Source organism: Bidens hawaiensis, unplaced genomic scaffold (genome assembly GCF_021521415.1).
Source record: "Bidens hawaiensis isolate Kalapana, Puna unplaced genomic scaffold, B.hawaiensis_p1.1 tig00067768_1, whole genome shotgun sequence".
In the NCBI taxonomy this organism is placed as follows: Eukaryota; Viridiplantae; Streptophyta; class Magnoliopsida; order Asterales; family Asteraceae; genus Bidens; species Bidens hawaiensis.
In genome coordinates this window covers 32,833-53,081 of record NW_027506614.1, presented here as the reverse complement: position 1 = coordinate 53,081, position 20,249 = coordinate 32,833, and the positions used below count along the sequence as shown (strand labels likewise).

The 20,249-nt window shown below is 37.9% G+C and overlaps 1 protein-coding gene across 1 annotated transcript; it reads left to right on the top strand.

Annotated features, from left to right (window-relative positions):
- Nucleotides 1-16,548: 16,548 nt before the first annotated feature.
- Nucleotides 16,549-18,019, top strand: LOC143618291 (uncharacterized). The gene has a single exon (XM_077090560.1). The coding sequence runs from the start codon at nucleotides 17,102-17,104 to the stop codon at nucleotides 18,005-18,007; it is 906 nt and encodes a 301-aa protein (XP_076946675.1). The 5' UTR covers nucleotides 16,549-17,101; the 3' UTR covers nucleotides 18,008-18,019.
- The last annotated feature ends 2,230 nt before the right edge of the window (nucleotides 18,020-20,249 follow it).

The following is a 20,249-nucleotide window of genomic DNA, read 5'->3' as shown; positions in this document are numbered from 1 at the left end:
CCCACGGCCATAAAAGTATCCAAACCAACACATAAACAAATAAACAAGTACGACAGAAAGTAAATTGTTTAAAACACACATAAGAAGTTCATAAAATACTACCAACCCATGCCCGTGCCCGACCTACCAATGTCGCCAGTCATCAGTTACCCGTGTCCGGGTCAAATGGTTTACGAATCCTTGTTCGTGCGTATTCGGCTTTCATATGTGCTTCTATTCTGTCTTTTCGTTCATCCTCCATCTGATCATCTCCAACTGACTTTCCGGGTCCCAAAGGTCACCTTTGCTGTTGACGAACCTCCAAATCTCTGGCCTTGCATTGAATATTTGTGTTATCTCCATTTTGTTACAAAGACTGAGGTTAAGTGGAATGGGTTTCGGGCTCTCAGTTCATTCCTTGTCTACATAAGCTTCATAAAGCTTATAAATCCATGCACCGCCGAAGATTTGGGTATTCGGGCTTTCAGCGGTTGCATTTGTTCTGAAAAGTTGACAGAAAAGATAAGTAATATCGCAAGCAGTTCTATTTCTTATCCAGTAAAGTGCCCACAAATCCCGTAAATTCACCACTCCCTTATTTTTGGCTCGTGATGTCACTGTTTGGCTTAGCAGTCGGTGAATATATCATATAAGTGGATCTCTTAAGGCGATACTTCTTGAACTGTTTGCGTGGTTCGTTTCATCTCCGAAGCCTAGCAATTCCCATGCTCTTTCCTGTGTGTTCCCAACCTCTGTACTAACGTTGCCGTCTTCATCTGCAAATGCTATCTCTGCTTTGGTCCAAATCTCTTGGTCAGTTTCCTCCTTCGTGTAGATTCCCAAATCGATTCCGAGTTGAGTGAAAGAAGTTGTATACCACTCACCACCACACCTAAATTCAATGGCGTCCTCATCCCACATGTCCGGTTTCTTGGTCTTAATTTGGAAAGAAGCTAAAAAATCTTTTGTTAGTTCCGTTACTGCCTCTCCCCTTTGACCTAGAACCCGTCTCCATGGTCCTCTCAAAATGTTCTCGTAATGATTCAATTGGTTGACGTGTCTCAGAGTGTCTTCGCATGCATAGAAGTTTGCGACTGGATATCTTTGGTTAAGGTAAGTCAGTCTCGTCTGGGCCCTTCTGTTTCTCGCATCACGTCCATTGAAGACTAGGAATGCGTGAATGTCGTCTCCAAACTCGGCCATCTGCAAATTTACACCCGAGTTAGTCAAAATTCGTAAAAAAAAATTCAATTTGCTGGAACAGGGAGCAAAGCACGGCGGCGTGCTTTCAGAAGCACGGCCCCGTGTTGTTGTTTCTGGTTCAGTTTCCTTTGATTTTTGACTTTTGGTTGACCACGATTCGTGTTGTTTTGGGCACGGCTCGTGTTTTTAATACTGATTTCCATCTTACTCAGAGTCGAACCCTCGTTTCTAACCGGTTATATAAATTAGGTTTAATGGCGTGTCGGGTATTTATGCTAACACCCAAAACCCGAATTGTCTTTTTCAATTAAACCCTAACCATCAAACATTCAACAATCCATTCTCCTTATACTAGCAAAATAACCATATCATTTTCGGGTTTGACCCGATTTGGTCGATTTTGAGCGAGTTTTAGGGTTAAACTAAACCTAGAATGACGAATTTGAACAATGCAATTGTTAAATTAACATACCTTAGGTTTTGAATTGAAGATTTGACGAAGAATTAAGCGAACTACTGGATGGTCGGCGGTTTCCGGTCCAGAAACGTAGTGAATGTTAGGGTTGGTGGTTGGAAAAAGTTATTTTAATAAGTTTAAATTCATAACTGCACTGAACCAAAAGCACGGACCCGTGCTTTTAGCACGGTACCGTGCTGCGTATTGCAGACAGTATTCTTTTGAATTTTTGTTTATTTTTGAGCTGGTTCGTTTTTAACAGGTTTTATTTTCTGCTTAGTTTAACATAGTAATTAAAAATCCTAAACTTCATTAAAACATAAAACATGAAACTAAAGACATAGTTAAACATAGGTAAAATTAAAAGTAAAACAACAACTCTCGGATCCTAATACATAGTACTAGCGGGAACAACTTCAACACGAAACAAAGTCAGAACTTCAACGACCACCACTTCCGAACAAGTCCTGGATGTGTGGCGGTGCTCGTTTGGCTTCCAAAAGTTCGTCAAGCTTTTTGTTGAGCGTAACGATTTCTCGGTTGAGAAAGTTAAGTTTGGAAGTCACATCTTTGTGGTGGCCATCCACAACATGGAAGTTCTCGAACCTAAGCAGGTCGACTTTGTTAATTAACTCGACTACTCGAGCTTAGGTTTGCATGTTGCTCACAATTTGATCTCTTATGATGCATTGAAGTCTCATGACCTCCTCCTCAAGGTATGAGGAGAATTCATGTTGTTTCCCCTTTCTTACTGACGTCCATTCAACCCTTTTTCCTTCCATTTAGGTAAGTTGTCTTTGGTGTGAATGGAATAGTGAGTTTATGCATGCATTATATAGAGACTGGAGAGTTGAACACGGCACCGTGCTTTCAAAAGCACGGCCCCGTGCTGCTAGAGGAATAAATGTTTCTGAGTTAGAGAATTGTTCGGAGTCAGCGCGTATCATGTTGAAGATTCTGGTGTGACCACGGCCTCGTGCTTAGGAAAGCACGGCACGTGCTTTTTGTCATGGTGAATTTTCTTATAATTTTCAGCAAGATGCAAGGTCTGGAATCCTTAGAATGACGTTTATTATGATAATTTAGAAGTTTGGTCTTCTAAAAATTACTTTTCATTAAAATTAAAGTCCTAGAACAATTACGGGATAAACCTGGTTTTCCTAGAAATAGAAAATATTCGGGTTAAGCTCGAAGTTCTAACACATTGTGCTTAATGCACTTATTTACACATAAAAACAGAAAGTTAAGTTTCCTAGAGTTCCCCGAAAGGCTCTCCTCCTCTGAATGGTCCTGGTGGTGAAAAATACGTGAAACCGAGAACTTGAAACTGGAGTTGTTCATTGATGTCTCGGAGTTCCATTTTCATGTTTTCCACTGATTCGGTGAGTTGGACGAGACGCGTCTCAGCAAGGAGTTTCATTTCTTTGAGTTCTTTAACGAATTCTTGAAGTTTCAAGAGAAGCTCGGTTTTGAAAACATGGTGGGCATCGTTTCTCGGGTGTCGGGAAATGGGGATTGCTTCACTTATCTCGGTTGGCATTTTGAATTTTCAGAGATTATTGGTTTGGTTTTGGTTGGTGCAAGGAATGCAATGACACAAGGTTTTTGCATTCCTTGAGAGCACGCCCCAGTGGTTTTCAAAACTTTATTTTTATTATTATATTTTTTTTTTGTGGTTTATTTACAAGGCCTAGGTTTGTGAAGGTCTTGGCCAGACCTTGTTTCCTTGATTTCTTATTTAGGGAGTTTGGAGGGTTAATACCACCAGGACTTCTTCAAGGGGACCGTCGATATATGGCTTTAATCGATGTCCATTTACTTTGAACTTTTGGCCATTTGAATTTGAAATTTCGATTGTCCCATAGTCAAAAACTGATTCAACTATGTATGGACCTGTCCATCGAGATTTCAGTTTTCCTGGAAAAAGACGTAAACGAGCGTTGTATAACAGTACACAATCGCCAATTTGAAATTTTTTGTTTCCTTTCAAGTGGGCGTCGTGTAGGCGTTTAGTCTATTCCTTGTAAGACCAGGAATTTTCGTAGGCCAATGTCCTCAGTTCCTCGAGCTCACGAATTTGATCTTCCCGGTTTACTCTGGAGGACGTTAGATCAAAGTTTACTGCTCGGAGGGCCCAATATGCTTTGTGTTTTAATTCTACTGGCAGATGACATGCCTTCCCATAAACAAGCTTGAAGGGTGACGTTCTTATGGGAGTTTTGTAGGTCGTTCTGAGGGCCCACGGAGCGTCATCTAACTTTTCTGCCCAATTTTTGCGATTCATTCCTACAGTTCTTTCTAAAATTCTCTTAATTCCTCGATTCGAGACCTCTACTTGCCCACTAGTCTGAGGATGATATGGTGTTGCCAGTCGGTGATGAACCCCATATCGTGCTAAGACTTTGTCCATCAGAGTATTACAGAAGTGGGTACCTCTGTCACTGATTAGGGCTTTCGGAGTACCGAATCGTGAAAATAACTTTTTCAGAAATCGTACAACTACTCGAGCATCGTTAGTGGGAAGAGCTTGTGCTTCTACCCATTTAGACACGTAGTTGACTGCTACAAGGATGTACTTATTTCCGAATGAGTTAGGAAATGGGCCCATTAAATCTATTCCCCATACATCAAAGATTTCACAAATTTGAATGCCCTTTTGAGCCATCTCATTTTTTGATGAGATGTTCCCGGCTCTTTGACAAGCATCGCATGCTTGGATCAAAGCATGTGTATCTTTGTATATGGTGGGCCAGAAAAATCCTGCATCAAACACTTTCCTGACCGTAGTGGCGGTACCATGGTGTCCACCTGTTGGTCCTTCAAGGCAGTGTTTGAGAATGTCTAAGGCCTCCTTGCCTGCTATGCACCTATGAATAACTTGATCCGCACCTATCCTAACTACGTATGGATCTTCCCAGAAGTAAAACTTAAGATCGGAGAAGAATTTCTTCCGTTGTTGATGAGTAAGCCCTTTTCTTAGGATTCTACAAGCTAGGTAATTTCCGAAGTCGGCATACCAAGGACTTTGGTCTTTTTCCTCTATAACTGCTTGAATGCGCATGAGAATTTCATGTGGGAAATTATCGTTGATAATTTCTTTGTAAAGTTCTTCAGGAGTTGGACATTCTAAGCGCGAGAGGTGGTATGCGGCAATATTCTCTGCTCCCTTTTTGTCCTTGACTTCAATGTCAAATTCTTGGAGTAATAGGATCTATCGGATGAGTCTGGGTTTGGCATCTTGTTTATTGAAGAGGTAACGCTTTGCGGCATGGTCGGTGTAAACTATGGTTTTGTAAAGAACTAGATAGGATCTAAATTTTTCAAAGGAAAATACTACTGCTAGTAACTCTTTTTCTGTTGTGGTGTAGTTTTCTTGTGCATCGTTCAGAGTTTTACTTGCATAGTAAATTGGGTGAAAGTGTTTTTCTTTGCGTTGTCCGAGTACGACTCCAACTGCAAAGTCACTTGCATCGCACATGATTTCAAATGGAAGGGTCCAATCGGGTGTAGTCAAGATTGGTGCGTTGCCAAATTTGTCTTTTAATGTGTTGAATGATTCAACACATTCTTCAGAGAAGACAAATGGTGCGTCTTTTTCCAGAAGTTTGGTCATAGGTCTAGAGATTTTTGAAAAGTCTTTTATGAAGTGGCGGTAGAAACCTGCGTGACCTAGAAAACTTCTAATGGCTTTGACTGAAGTTGGCGGTGGAAGTTTGGATATGGTTTCTATTTTGGCTCTATCAACGTCTAGTCCGTCTTGGGAAATCTTGTGACCGAGAACAATGCCTTCATTTACCATAAAGTGGCATTTTTCCCAGTTGAGTACTAAATTCACTTCTTCACACCTATCTAACATTTTGTCTAGGTTTTTCAAACAATGATCGAAAGAGTCTCCGAAGACTGAGAAGTCATCCATGAAGACTTCCATAGAGTTTTCGATCATTTCATGAAAGATGGCCACCATGCAACGTTGGAAGGTGGCTGAAGCATTACATAGTCCAAATGGCATTCTTCGGTAGGCGAAGGTTTTTTATGAACATGTAAAAGTGGTTTTCTCCTGATCCTCAGGAGCAATGGGAATTTGGAAATATCCGGAGAATCCGTCAAGAAAGCAGTAGAACATTTTTCCAGATAATCGCTCAAGCATTTGATCGATGAAGGGAAGTGGAAAATGATCTTTTCTTGTGGCGTCATTAAGCTTCCGGTAATCAATGCAAACTCGCTAGCCTGTGATGGTTCTCATTGGTATTAGCTCGTCCTTCTCGTTCATTACAACCGTCATTCCTCCCTTCTTGGGTACTACTTGAACGGGACTAACCCAAGGTGAATCCGAGATCGGGTAGATTAATCCGGCATCAAGGAGTTTGATTACTTCTTTCTTCACCACCTCTTGCATGTTGGGATTGAGACGTCTCTGATGTTGGACCACGGGTTTGTATTCTTCTTCCCTAAGAATTTTGTGAGTACAAAAAGAAGGACTGATGCCCTTGATATCCATGATCTTCCATGCGATAGCCTTCTTATGGTTCTTGAGAACCTTCAGAAGTTCGTCTTTCTCTTCTTCAGAAAGGTGAGATGAAATAATTACTGGGAGTTGAGAATCTTTTTCTAGAAAGGCATATTCGAGATGTTTTGGTAGTTCTTTTAACTCTAAGGCTAGTGGTTCTTCGATTGATGGTTTTGATTTTTCATTGTTTTCAGTGATTTCATATATCATTTCTAATTCTTCGTGGTAGTCATTATTGAGATTTTCATTTTCTAGAATGGGTTTGTTGAGTGTTTTGTCTAAGACTTGTGTTTCTAGTGGTGTATTGATAGAGGAATCTCGCATATAGCAACTTACGATGGAATCTAAGATGTCAACACAGTATAATGTGTCATCGTTCTGTTGCGGATATTGCATAGATTTTCCTATGTCAAAAGTGATTGCCTTGTCATTGACCCTGAGAGTGAGTTTGCCGGTGCAAACATCAATAATAGCCTTTGCGGTAGCTAAAAAGGGTCTTCCTAAAATCAGAGGTACACTTTTGTCTTCCTCCATATCTAGAAGTACAAAATCTACTGGGAAAACAAACTTGTCAATTTTGACAAGCATGTTTTCGACAATGCCCCGAGGATATTTAACAGATCAGTCAGCTAATTGAATGCTCATTCGGGTGGGTTTTGGTTCTCCTATCCCTAGTTTTGCAAAAACCGCATAAGGCATTAAATTAATACTAGCTCCTAGGTCAGCCAGGGCGTTGCTAACAGACAAATGATGAATATATAGATACCGACTCTATTACATGGTCACAAAAATCTAATTGGAAAAAAAAAGGATACAACTATGCCGTATTATGATATGTATAGTAATAGGGGAACATGGGACAAAAAATAAATCCAATTGGTTTCCGACTTGGTACAACCCAAGAGACAAGGGATAGTAAAGCTCCCTGGATCGGTCATTTTTGTTGGCAGCTTTCTTTGAAGGACAGCTGAGCATTCTTCACTTAGGGTGACATGCTATAGCTCCTCCAGCTTCCTTTTGTTTGTCAGCACTTCTTTGAGAAACTTGGCATATTTTGGCATTTGATCAATAGCCTCCACAAAAGGGTTGTTGGTATGGAGTTGCTAAAAGAGTTCTAGAAACTTCCCATACTGTGCCTCCAATCGTTCCTGCTTCAGTCTTCCGGGGTATGGAATAGGTGGAACATAAGTTCGGACTAGCTCCTTGGGCTGTACTGTGCTTGTTGGGGTCAGCCTTTCCTATGTTTTATCAGGAAATTTCTTTTCCATAACTAATTCTAAAGTTGGTGAGACAACAATGGTCGTACCGCTTCTGAGTGTAACGGCGTTAGCTGTTGCATTCGGGTTGGTGATTGTGTTGCTTGGAAGAGTGCCAGGTGGTCTTTCGGATAATTGTCGGGCAATTTGTCCGATTTGGGTTTCTAGGTTCTGAAGTGATGCTTGTTGACTTTTGAGATCGGCTTCATGTTTTAATAATACTCCGCTGATATCAACAGCTATTGAGTCGTCCTTCTTCTCTGCTTCATTTGTTTTGGTCATGAGTTGGATTAGCATTTCTTCGATCTTAGAGTAGCCTGGGTTTTAATGGCTACTAGAACTTTGATCTTGAAATTGAGGTTTAGGCTGGAAGGGTTGATTCATTGGTCTCTTTTCGAATCCGGGTAGAGGTTGAGTGTTACCTCCGTCTTTCCAGCTGATATTCGAGTGGTTTCTCCATCCTGGATTGTAGTTATTGCTGAAAGAGTTGTTCTATCGAGCGATGAAATTGACTTCTTCCATGGCCATGATGACTTGTTTACAGTCACTCGTCTTATGATTTCCTCCACATGTGTCACAGGTGGGTCTGGTTTTTGATAGCTCGGCTTGAAGTTGTTCGAATTTTTAGAAAGGGCTTCAAGCTGTGCTGTGACAAGAGTGTTTGAATCAACGTGATGTATTCCTTTATGGGTAGGTGTAGGTCTTGGTGGGTTGTAAGCGAAACTCTTCTTTGCGGCCTTCTCCAGGACTTCAAATGCTTCGTTAGGTGATTTGGATCCCAGGTCTCCACCAGCGATCTGGTCGATGGCCTGTTTGTTTTGACTGAATTGTGCTTCAAAGAAAGTTTGAACTTGTAACCATACGCTCAGTCCATGGTGTGGACATCTTCTTAGAAGACTTTTGTATCTTTCCCATGCTGCGTGTAACAACTCATCTTTATCGGTCCGGAATCCGGTAATGCTGGCTCGGTATTTGGCAGTTTTATCGGGCGGAAAATATTTGAGGAGAAACTGTTCAACCATTTGGTCCTAAGTGGTGATGGATCCAGAGGAAATAGATTCTATCCATTCTAAGGCTTGACCCTTTAGAGAGAAAGGAAAGAGTTTGAGTTTGATTTGATCGTTTGAACAGTTCTGGATTTTAAAGATTCCGCATATTCGTAGGAATCGAGATTTGTGAGAAAGAGGGTCTTCGTCGAGGAGACCATGAAATTGAACTGAATTTTCCACCATATGAATGGTGCTTGATTTGATTTCTAAATTTTCGGTGATTTCGGGTGGAGCCACTCCATTGCCATAGCCTTCGAGACTTGGCTTGGCATACTGGCTCATGTTCAGCTCATTGTTTTGGGCCGCCATCATTTCTTCGGTTTGATTTTCTCCTGATGTGGTGGCGTCTACTGATTCGTCTTTGATTGCTTCAGCGGTTTCTGCAGTCCGTTTACATGCTCGTCGATGAAAGAGTCGTTCCGGTTTAGAAATTGGAGAAACAAGCTCAGGCTCAAAAGTAGAGGACATACATGGGACTAAATCAAAATTAAACACTAAAGTAAAAGTTAGTTAAAGTTAGTACCTAAAGGTTAGTCTAATATTAAACTATAAGTTAGGCTAAGCTATTCTAAACTATCTAAGGTCTAAGTTAATTAAGCTAAAGTAAGGTAAGGTAAATAAAGGTTAAAAAGTAGGCTAGCCGTAAAATTATATATTTTGGTAAAAAAATAAAGATAAAATAAAATAGAAGTTAAAAATTTTTACAATTATAGACAATGATTAAATTAAAAACTTGGATCGTTCTTAGAAACGTGTCGTGTCCCCGGCAATGGCGTCAAAAACTAGATGCGTGCGTGCGCGTGGTATAAAATATATATGATGGAATGATTATTTAGCTTTTGCACAAGATCGTGTTTTAAATTTATAAAAGTGATTTCTACAAAGACTAAACACACAAAAAATAGGCAAGTGTACCTATCGTATATGTAGAATAGTATTGGTAAGAACCAAGTATCGATCCGTGGACACAAATGTTTCTAATAATAAATCGTTGTTTTACTTTAATCGGAGGTTTTAATCATCTTGGGGTTAATTTTTGAACTTTTTATAAAATATAAATACTTATATATAATATATAGGTGACCAAGACAAGAAATTCTAAACGAGTTGTTCAATTATGCGAAGGTTACCATCTAAGATCAAGAATCCACTCCATTTTAGCATTGATAATTAATATTTTGACATGTGATAAACTTGCCATAGCAATATATGATAGATAGTTCCTTAAACCTTAAGTGAGCATCTTTGGCACTAAGGAGATGGCATGCGCATTTTAAAGTCCACCCTTTCCTAATGTCATGCCATCTCAATGATGTCAATTTAAGTTGGCAAGCAGTTTCGTAAAGTAGAAAGATTAGGATTGACTTTGATTTCTCAAATATCAATTCTAACAACTTCGGGTGGTTGTAGTTCATCACACAACCTCCCCTTGGTTGATTTATGTAGGTTATAATTACACATTCCGTTAACATATGACTTCTTTAACTAATTTGATATCTTAAGCAAAGCCATTTTCGGATTACCAAGGTTTAGAGAAATACATCATAACTTATATCTCATCATTTCTAAGTACAATATAAGGATCCATGTTTCGATAATGTATCAAAGTATTTCTATCTTTCAAGAACATGAATCGATCATGAACGATTGCCAATAGAATTGACAACCACCAACTTTGAATTAGTGATTTAAGATGGTGAAACATTTCTCATCAAAAGATAATTGTAGTATAACCATGTACTTTACTAGACTACACCACATGTCTTGATTAATTATCAAGTAAAACAAAGCTTCTTCATAGATTTTAGATGGTAAAAGGAGTTTAGCTCATAAAGAGCATGATGATAAACATTAAGATGAATGATGATAACAAATACATGATTAAACTTGGAACAATCTAACCAATTGTAGATGAATCTTCCATCTTAATGATGATGATGTTGGTTGATGATGATGGGTGATGGTGATGACCTCCAAGCCTTCAAACTCTTCACTAGATCTTCAATGTGAGTGTTAGTGTGTGTTTTTATAAGTGAAAACCGGATAGAACTCTTATCAAGGCACACCAAATGAGTGCAACATGAGCCACTATTTATAGGCAATCTGGAGTGTGAGGCACGGCCCCGTAGTTGATGGGCATGGCCCCGTGCATTTTTATGACATGTGCCAGATTTGTTTTGCCTTTTCTGAAAGGTGGCCACGGCCCCGTGGTTGATCGGCACGGCCCCGTGGTTTTTAGTGACATGTGCTAATTCTTCTTTGTCTTTTCTGTGTTCTTGTCCACGGCCCTATGTTTGGTAGGCACGGCCCCGTGCTTTTGCTTCCAGATGTTGTCTTTTCTTGTGTTCAGAAGCATGGGGGCGTGTTTCTTGAGGCATGGGGGCGTGTTTCTTTGTTTTCTTCTGTTTTTCTTTGTCTTTTCGCTTGTTTCTTTGTTTGGGGCTTGGTTTCACCTGAAATTATGTTTCATTATGATAAGTAGCCTCTTATGCTATGTTATTAGATAGAAATTGCAGTTTTTAGAGATTATTTGATGCCGAAAAGATGTTTATTTCTAAGTACATCATTAACCATGCTTAACTTCTGCTCATTTTAGTTTGTATGAAGTTCCATGGTTATGGGTTTGAAGAGACTAGCCTTGGTTTAACCGTAAATAGCTCTAAACCATAAACCGAACTTTGTTTACTAGTTTTGTTAAATAATTGTTTAAACATGCTTATTGTTATATTTAAGTTTCTAAAACCATTTTCTATAAGTTCTATGGTTATGGATTTGTAGAATCTTACCTCGGTCTTAACCCGAAACAAGATCCGAATCGAAAATTGAACTTTCATTTAAAGACTTTATTGTTACCTTTTTTGTTGTAAAACTTAAGTATTGACAGTGAATGATATGTTAGGGTTCTGAACAAGAACACGAGCTTAAAATTGATCCTAAACGACTTCTAGAATGAAATTGATATAAGGGATAGGTTAGCGCTGCTATGAGGGTTGTGTGGTTTCATTTAGTTGAGTTTTTGATGTCTATATATAGGGTAACACGGATGAGTTAATCGCGGATTGATAAGATCAAAAAAATTGAATCATCTAGTTGATATAACATAAGACAAATGATGCTTTAAACGTGTTTTAAATAATATTAACGATTTGATGATATTATCTCGTGATTTCTGGCTATATTCACGCAACCATATCATGGGAGTACCTGCATTGACAGGAGGAAAAAGAGGAAGAAGAAGAAGAAGATTAATAATATTTACAACTAAGTCCCTTGTCTCTTGCCGGAAGGTCATACTTGGTACAAGTTAAGATAGGGGTGTTGTTTGCACATGTTTGATAGTTTAAAACAAAACAAGAAATAAAAATAATACAGCGATTTTATAATATGTGAAATCTAGTTACAATAAAATAAATCATAAACCGAAAATTGACAACTGTCACATCAGCCCTCCACTGTGTTTACCTGTTTGGCAAACCGTCGTCTCATGTGTCTTGGACTCTGTCCCTCTACATTCCGTTGACTCGATAGGCATCTCCGTTTATGTTAGTTGTATCACAAATTGTTAATCATAGCTTTGTTCAACGATGTATTATTTGCATTAAAGATTTTTAGGTAGATTACATATCGTTGGATTGTAGATTGTGTGAGATGTTGTAACTTCATTCTTGTAAGAGTTTTTTTTTTCTTTTTTTTTTTTCCTTTTTCAAATTTTCGGATATATGTTTCACTATCCGAACAGATATCCGAAACTCCGGATATCCGACTTTGAACACCAGTAGCCTGCCAAAAAACACAAAGTAATGATTCATCTCATTTTCATACTAATCAAGACAAATGAATGATAATAAATTATTTCATTCATTTGTCTATTTCATTTTCTCGTTCATTTCATTACCTCATACCAAATAAACCCTAAGGATGTAATATGAAAGTAAATAAAGGATGTTTTTTATAACTCTATCTTATTTTGATTTCAATCCAACTAAGCTAAAAAGCAAACCAAAATCAAAACCCTACAAACGAAACCTAATTACTTGTTAACTCAATCACAATTAGCATAACCTAACTACTGCTCGCCAGCTACTCTAAATGGGTTCGTTAAAAAGCTCGATCGAGACGAACTTAATCAAGCCTGAGCTCGAGCCTAAAAGTAAGCTCATTTATTAAACGAGCCCAAGCCTAAGCTTTGTGACATTCGTCAAATTCGGGTTCGGTTTGTATTCGTTTTGTAATCGATTATTATGTAAACCGACCCGTTTTGTAAACCGAAGCTTATGATATAAACAAAATGATGGATTTTATGTTACAATATTATTTTATACTTGTTGGGTCTCGAAAACATCCTTTTTGGTCCTTGAAACGCCTTAAAAACGCTTAAAACAAACTTCAGGGACCATTTTTACCAAGTTTCAAAGTATGAAAACACCCAACCACCCACCCAATTGCGATACGCGATGGGGGAGCCTCCTAGCCGTCGCGTGGCGCGACCCCTTTCCCTGCAGATCTGCAATTTGTGTTTTCTTGTTTGTTCTATTATCCAAAATCCGGTTTTTACACACTAAATCTCTTGTTTAACCCATTTAATCTTATCCCATAAATACAAGACCCTCTCCTACATTCATCCCTCCTCATAATTCATTCCCTCACTCAAATTCAAGGTTCTTTCAAGGTTATTTTCATGTTCTTGATAAGTTTAACTTTCAAAGTCAAACTGACCAAGTCTTTCATTTTAATTTGTTTATTTAGTCTTAATTAATACTTGAAGCTTATGGCACAACATACATATAATATACACCTCTTGTTACCTTTGGTGGTCACTTCCCTGCTCTCGTTCGGTGGAGTGTTGGGCCTCGTAAGGCAAGGCTTCATGGAGGACTTTCGAGTCCTTGATATATATATATATATACTTATATAACTTGTTTATACATATTAACCATGCTTAACTTCTGCTCATTTTAGTTTGTATATCATATTTATGAAGTTCCATGGTTATAGATTTGAATAGACTAGCCTCGGTTTATAACCATAAATAGCTCTAAACCGTAAACCGAACTTTGTTTACTAGTTTTGTTATATAATTGTTTAAACATGCTTATTGTTAGATTTAAGTTTCTAAAACCATTTTTGTAAGTTCTATGGTTATGGGTTTGTAGAATCTTACCTCGGTCTTAACCTAAAACAAGATCCGAACCAAAAACCGAACTTTCGTTTAAAGACTTTATTGTTAACTTTTTTGTTGTAAAACTTAAGTATCATCATTTATAAATTATTATACAAGTTCTTTGATATTTAGGCATGTTGCAACCATCCATGAATTTATTGTGACACACAAGTGTGTTTTTAGCTATCAAGACTTGTATATTTCTTTAAAAATAGTTTATAAACTGATTTTAAATATTTTCCTAAAGTACTTGGAATGTTGTATCCAATTTGATCTTATAACAAAGTTTGGACCGACAAAACCAAAAATTCGCTTAACGGACGTTGTTATTTTTAAAACAATATAACTACATTCTTGGTTAAGTCTTATTAAATTATATTGGGTTATCTCATAACATTCATTATTTTGGAAAGTTGACTTTGGGTTTGACCAATTATTAAGACCCGAACCAACAATCCAAACACTCGTTAAAACCCGTTTTAGTATCTATATTATAAAGGGACTTGCATTCTTGCATTTTTACCCACCTTATTACTTAACATAGGTTGAGTAAATATTAAGGCTAGATACTTTAACCCGGTTTCGAGCAAACTTATATTTTTAAAGGACTATTGTTATAATTTCTTAATTATTTACATTGTAAACCTTAAACTTTAATTGTTTACACTCCTCAACATTTATTTTATTTAAAGACTTCCAAGACAACTTTTCTAATATAAGACTTCTTTTCTTTTAGGCTTTGCTCGTTAAACTCGTCGTTCCGGTTAATCTCCAAATCACCAATCTTTCAAGTTTATTACTTGAACGTGAGTACTTTCATACCCCGTTTTTCCATCTTTCGTTTTGGGGGTGATATTGCATATCTTATTCAAACTAAATGTTTTATACTTGAGTCTTAAACCACAAACTCTATCGTATACTTTACTTAAATAAATGCTCGATTTGGTGTTCTATGCTTACATACTTAAAATATGCTAATGTGTTTACCGCTTTTGGAGGGTTGATTCATAAATCCTAAGCTATTTGGTATTCTCTTATAGCAAGGTGTCGTTAATGTATTCTTATTAACGATTTCATACAAGATCCTAGACTATTTGGTATTCTAATATAGCAAGGTGTCGCTAATGTATTCTTATTAGCGATTTCATTTATCCTAATTGTTGTTATTATTTGTCGTTTTGTATACAAGTTGTGGCATTTCCTATTATACACATATTATTCAAAACTATGAAATTGCTCACCAACCTTTGTGTTGACAAACTTTATTTTATGCAATGTTACAAGTTTGACTTTTGGTTGACTCGAGGCTTGAAGGAAAACGTAATCAAGACAATTAGGATATTAGCAAAAAAATGAACAATATATTATTTGCTATGATTTGTTTTGGTTATTGTATGAACATGTTATGTGACTTTTTATGATTTTGTGAAATTAAATGAGTTGATTAAATATTGACACTTTAATAGTGTCTTGTGTATTTGGGCAATCCGTTGTACCCCGGCATGTTCCATCGTCTTTGGTCGGGGTGTGACAAGCTTCACTTATAACGCTCGAGCCGGCTCACAAGCCTAAATGAGTCTGTCATTTATATAAGTTTTTAAAATCTATATTAAATAATAATTAATTAATATATATAATGATATGAAAAAATATATAAAAATAATTAAAATTATATAAAATATAATTGATAAATATAGTAAATGAGACAAGTTCGAGCTGAGCCGAGCTCGAGCTTTGAAAATTTACTCACGAACCGAACTCGAACTTTGAAAATAGAGTTCGAAATGAGCCGAGCTCGAACTCTGTATAAGTTAAACGAGCCAAACTCGGGCTCGGCTCGTTTGCACCCCTAAAATGCCTAAGTCCAATCTTATTTGAAACTCAAATTAAGAAACCCCAAGTACCTTTTAACTTTTTTGTTTTTGTCTTAGAGCATTCACATTCAATGTCATATCTATAAATCCAAAGTTACCCTAAAAATCACTACATATTCTCTCTAATTTCAATTAAATTATACATTTTTTATATTTTTATCATTACAATTTATCTTTCCTTCACTCACAATCATTTTCAAAATATATTAAAAAAAATAAAGTGTATGAAGAATAACTTTTCAAATATACAGAAAAATCATTATGTTTTCATCTCATTGACTCATAACACTCTAAACCACTCTATATATTATTAAACTTTACTCACAAATTTTCATATATTTAAGGACTTAAATTGGGTTTTTTCACTTTATCCTTTGGAGACATAATTCGAGCTCATGCGAACATTGTCAACCAGACTTTCTCATCGTATTCACATAACCTGTCTGCTATTTTCTTCATGTTCATAACGAGTTTCTATGGCTCTTATCTTCAAATGGTCCCATGAAATCGAAACTTTTCTTCATGAAAAGACAATTTTATTTTTATTTTTAAATTAATAACAATTTAATTTAAGAATAGTAAAATGCCATGGGATAATACAGCCATCAAAATTTTGAATTTGACTAACGAGTTACATGGCTATTATCCTTTCATTAAGATCCATAAAACTCTTATTTACAGTCAAGTGAGGCATTTTAATGCTAATTCCATCACAACTTATACAGTAATTTGATACTTTGGTTAAAATAACAATGTATTGGTTAAATCCCGTCCTTTCTTTCTGATGATCTCAGCTATTGAGTTAATTATACAAATAACTTTATATTAAAAATAGTTTCAATTACAATAAAGAGGCAGGTAGGCGGGCAACTAGCTGCGCCGCCACTCCCTTTTGAATGGCAAAACCGATATTACAAATTCATTTTGTTATTCGGTAAGTAACACTTTTAAGTTCTAATTTTAAAATGTTTATATTTAAACTATAGTTGTTAATTACTTTGCAACATTGATAAAAAAAATATTACTTTGCAACATGTTGGAGGCTGATATTACTTTTGTTATAAGTCCTATACAATTTGTATATATAACTAATTTACGTCCTTCAACTTAAATAAGAAAATATAAAATTGTGTAGTTAGGATGGAACCGCTTCAACAATTTTGACCCGTCGTTTGTGGTAGTGGGTAACCCCACTCTTTTATGCAATACGCCATTGCCAAGACGATTTTTCCGGATTTCAAGCTGAAGAGTAATTCCGAATGCAGGGTGCCAATGTGGGCAGGTGGCTCGGATGAGCGGGCAAAGGATGGTAGTAAATAGTTTGACTTGTGAAAGATAAAAGATTTATTGCATATTCATCATGTTTGAATACTTTATGGCGTTGACCTTAAGAAATAGATAATAACTAGTTCATCAGTTTGTGCAAACAAGTAATCAGTTGACTTCTTTCTTGATGTCTCCTATCATTTTAATATGTTTTTACAAAAACATGTTAATCACTACTTTAAAACATGCCGTCCACCTTCTTGTCTCCACTTCATCACATATATATACATGCATTAGTGGGTTCAACCTTTTAACCAAAATACTTCTAAGGATTTAGTGATCTGTGGTTATGGCAACAGACGAGAAGGAGATACAAATTTCAGTAGATCCTATATCCATGAAAGAAGTTACCGGATATCCAAGTTCAGGATTGCCTAAACCTCGAACCATACCCAAAAAGAGCAAGATTCTTAGCACTAGTCTCCCAAATTCGGCTTGCTCATCCCCGCGTGGAGTTATTCCAAAGTCAAAAGTCAAGGATCGTGATCAAGCACTCGAAGCAGCTCTAGCTCAACAACACTCGGTGGCTCTGTCCCGTCTTGTTTGGCTTCGCGAGAACCGCTTGCAAAGAAGCAAGTCATGTGGTGAAGGGAGACCATCCGGTCAATATGATGAGTTTGACATATGTCACACTTCCAGCAAAACTAGCACTAATAGTGCTAGTGCTGATAGCACACTGAGATGTCAAACTACATCAAATGGTGAATACAGAAGAATCATCGAGTCAAAGAAACGTAATGACGAGGACTTCAAATGTGGGGCGCTGTGCCTTTTCTTGCCAGGGTTCGGTAAGGGTAAGCCAGTGAGAAGTAGAAGAGATGAACGACAAGAAATGGCACATGTTATCTCGCAGAGGGTGTCTCTCGAGAAATTTGAATGCGGATCTTGGAGATCATCAGGTATTTTGAACGGAGGGAGCGATTATTCATCTAACCATTTCTTTGATTTGCCACTGGAGCTTATACAAATGAGTGGAAACGATGCTAACTTGCCAGTGAGTTCGGCTTTCGTGTTCGATAAGGATGTGAAAGGAGTTCTTAAAGTGACGGGAGGTGGAGAAAAGAAGTCAAATGATGGTCGTCATGTACGGTTTTCGACATCTTCTCCTAGCACGTCACCAACTTCATGCATCACACCTCGTACGTGCAAACCTCGTGATGAGTTCAACTTATTCTTGGAAGCTCAAAATGCTTGAACATCGGTTTTTATATGTATGTGAGAAAGTAATAGTTCATAAAGGGAATTTTCACCTTTATTATAAAAGAAAATAAGAAATGTGTGCACTTCTACTCTTTAATTACATGATCGAAAGTCTTATAAACCTATATAAATATGTTGTATGTCGTCACCATTATACAATTTTCATTTATTATATTGGGTTTAATCTTGACGGGTTCTTTACGGGTTACCAGGGTCCTTTGATGGGCCTCATAACAATTTGCATGCTAAAGTTTTGGTCAAGAGGTTGACCGAGTATTATGGAAGTGTACGTGTAAAGCAAGTTGCATGTGTAGTAGTGGACCGTATTAGTAGGACTAGGTTGTGTAGGAATCGTTCGGTATAAAATAAATAAAACACTTTTAATACGATTACAATACAAAGAATGAACAAAAAACACATATCTAGAAAGCATTAAATTACAGTACAATTACAACTGAAATAAATCAAAGTACAAAGTATCGGGTAGAAGTAAAAGTTGGTGACCGAGGATCGTGTTGAACACGGGGCCCTTAAAACAAATTCCGAGTCTCTCCTCGTTTTGTTTCCTAGGGTACAACGGCCGGAGCAGTATGTACTGCCGGAGTTGACTATGCACCCGAATTGGATCGGTTCGTACCTTCTTGGTTGTGTTGGAGAAGATGAAGAAATGTTGAAGAATTTGCAAGCTATTGAAGTTGCAAAATGGTGTGTAAAACCCAAGCCTTGCCTTGGTATTTATAGTGGAGCTAGGATCAAAGACTCAAAACTAAAAAATAAATTGCATTAAACGTCTTTAATGCTTTTTATTCTGATTTTGAATTCAATCCGTAACTCCCGTCAAAAAATAAATTGCATTAAACGTCTTTAATGTTTTTTTTTTCTTATTTTGATTTTTCAACCACTCATCTTTGAGCTTCGATATCTCATTCATCTTAGCTCAGTTTTAGACATGGTTTGACTCGTTGTGATGATAAAGGATAACAAACCCGTAAATAATTATTTATAATATGCAAATATAAATATAATTATTAATGTCCAAAAATTAGCAAACTCATTTTTTGTTAACATTTTTCCAACAGGTTGTGAAGAGGTAGGTCCCAGCAGAGCCCAGTTGGACCCGCAAGACTCACCTTAAACAGGGACGTCTGCGCAGAGACCAACTGGATCCGCAGGACCAACCATGCTCAGAGACGTGACGTCCTTACGCGCAGTACGCAAGCTGGTCCCGCAGGAAATGCCTCCCAATGGTGAAGGACTCCGCCTGTCCCCGCAGCCTCGGATACAAGCCATTAGGGAAGGCCACCCGCGCAGCATGGCTACACGCACAAGGCACTTAGCTCTCGATCATTCAGTGTCACCTGAAGGAATGAGCCAAGCCGGGAGCAATCCCGCACAGAGGCGGGAGGGGGAATACTCCCGCCCAAATAAGCCAGTCCGTATACTGAAGGATCTTTTACTGTACCTGACGAGGTATGGGCGAAAGATCTGATCAGGGATACGACAGCTCACTGATACAGTATGGCGAGCAGCATGCTCCTGTACTGTATCACTATTAGCCGCTGCCTACTCACCAACTACTGTCATACCACGTGCGTAGCCGGCAGTTGGTGGAAAGGGAATAGTACACAGCAGGCCTGGTCACTATCAGCCGCTGCCTACCCACCAACTACCAGCAGGGCACGTGCGTAGGCTACTGTTGATGAACAGGAACACTGTAGCAGCCGGCCATACCTCCTTGGAAACCTACCTTCGGCTATAAATACCCCAAATGGTATGATCATCTGGACATTACATTATCTTATATCATCATAATATACCTGATATCTGCTCTAGCAATCTCTTAATATACTTTTATATTTAAAGAGCAATCTAGTCTGATTCTCACGCCGGAGGGTGGTCACAAGGAGGAACCCCCCCCTTCTCAGTGACGAGCTCACGGTGTCTGTTTTGCAGGTTATCAGAAGAACCATCTTCCAAGGGTCTAACCCCTCGTGGGAAACAGCTATCCAACCCCCAGGTTTCCAGTAATCTGTCCGGGGTCCGGTTAGTGTTTCTTCATTGGCGCCATCCGTGCATAAAGCTAGAACTACAATTTTCTCCAGTTTTTTCAAACTTTTACAAAGATGGTTAGAGAAATTCCGGTAACCACAACCCCAGCTACTGGGGGGAATACCGGCAACACAGTTTTTACGAACACTACCCCGGCTACCGAAGCCGGGGCAAGTGAAGTAAATTTT

What these genes read in the sequence shown, in the direction of transcription:
- LOC143618291 (XM_077090560.1), top strand. Translation starts at nt 17,102, where the DNA reads ATGGCAACAGACGAGAAGGAGATACAAATTTCAGTAGATCCTATATCC.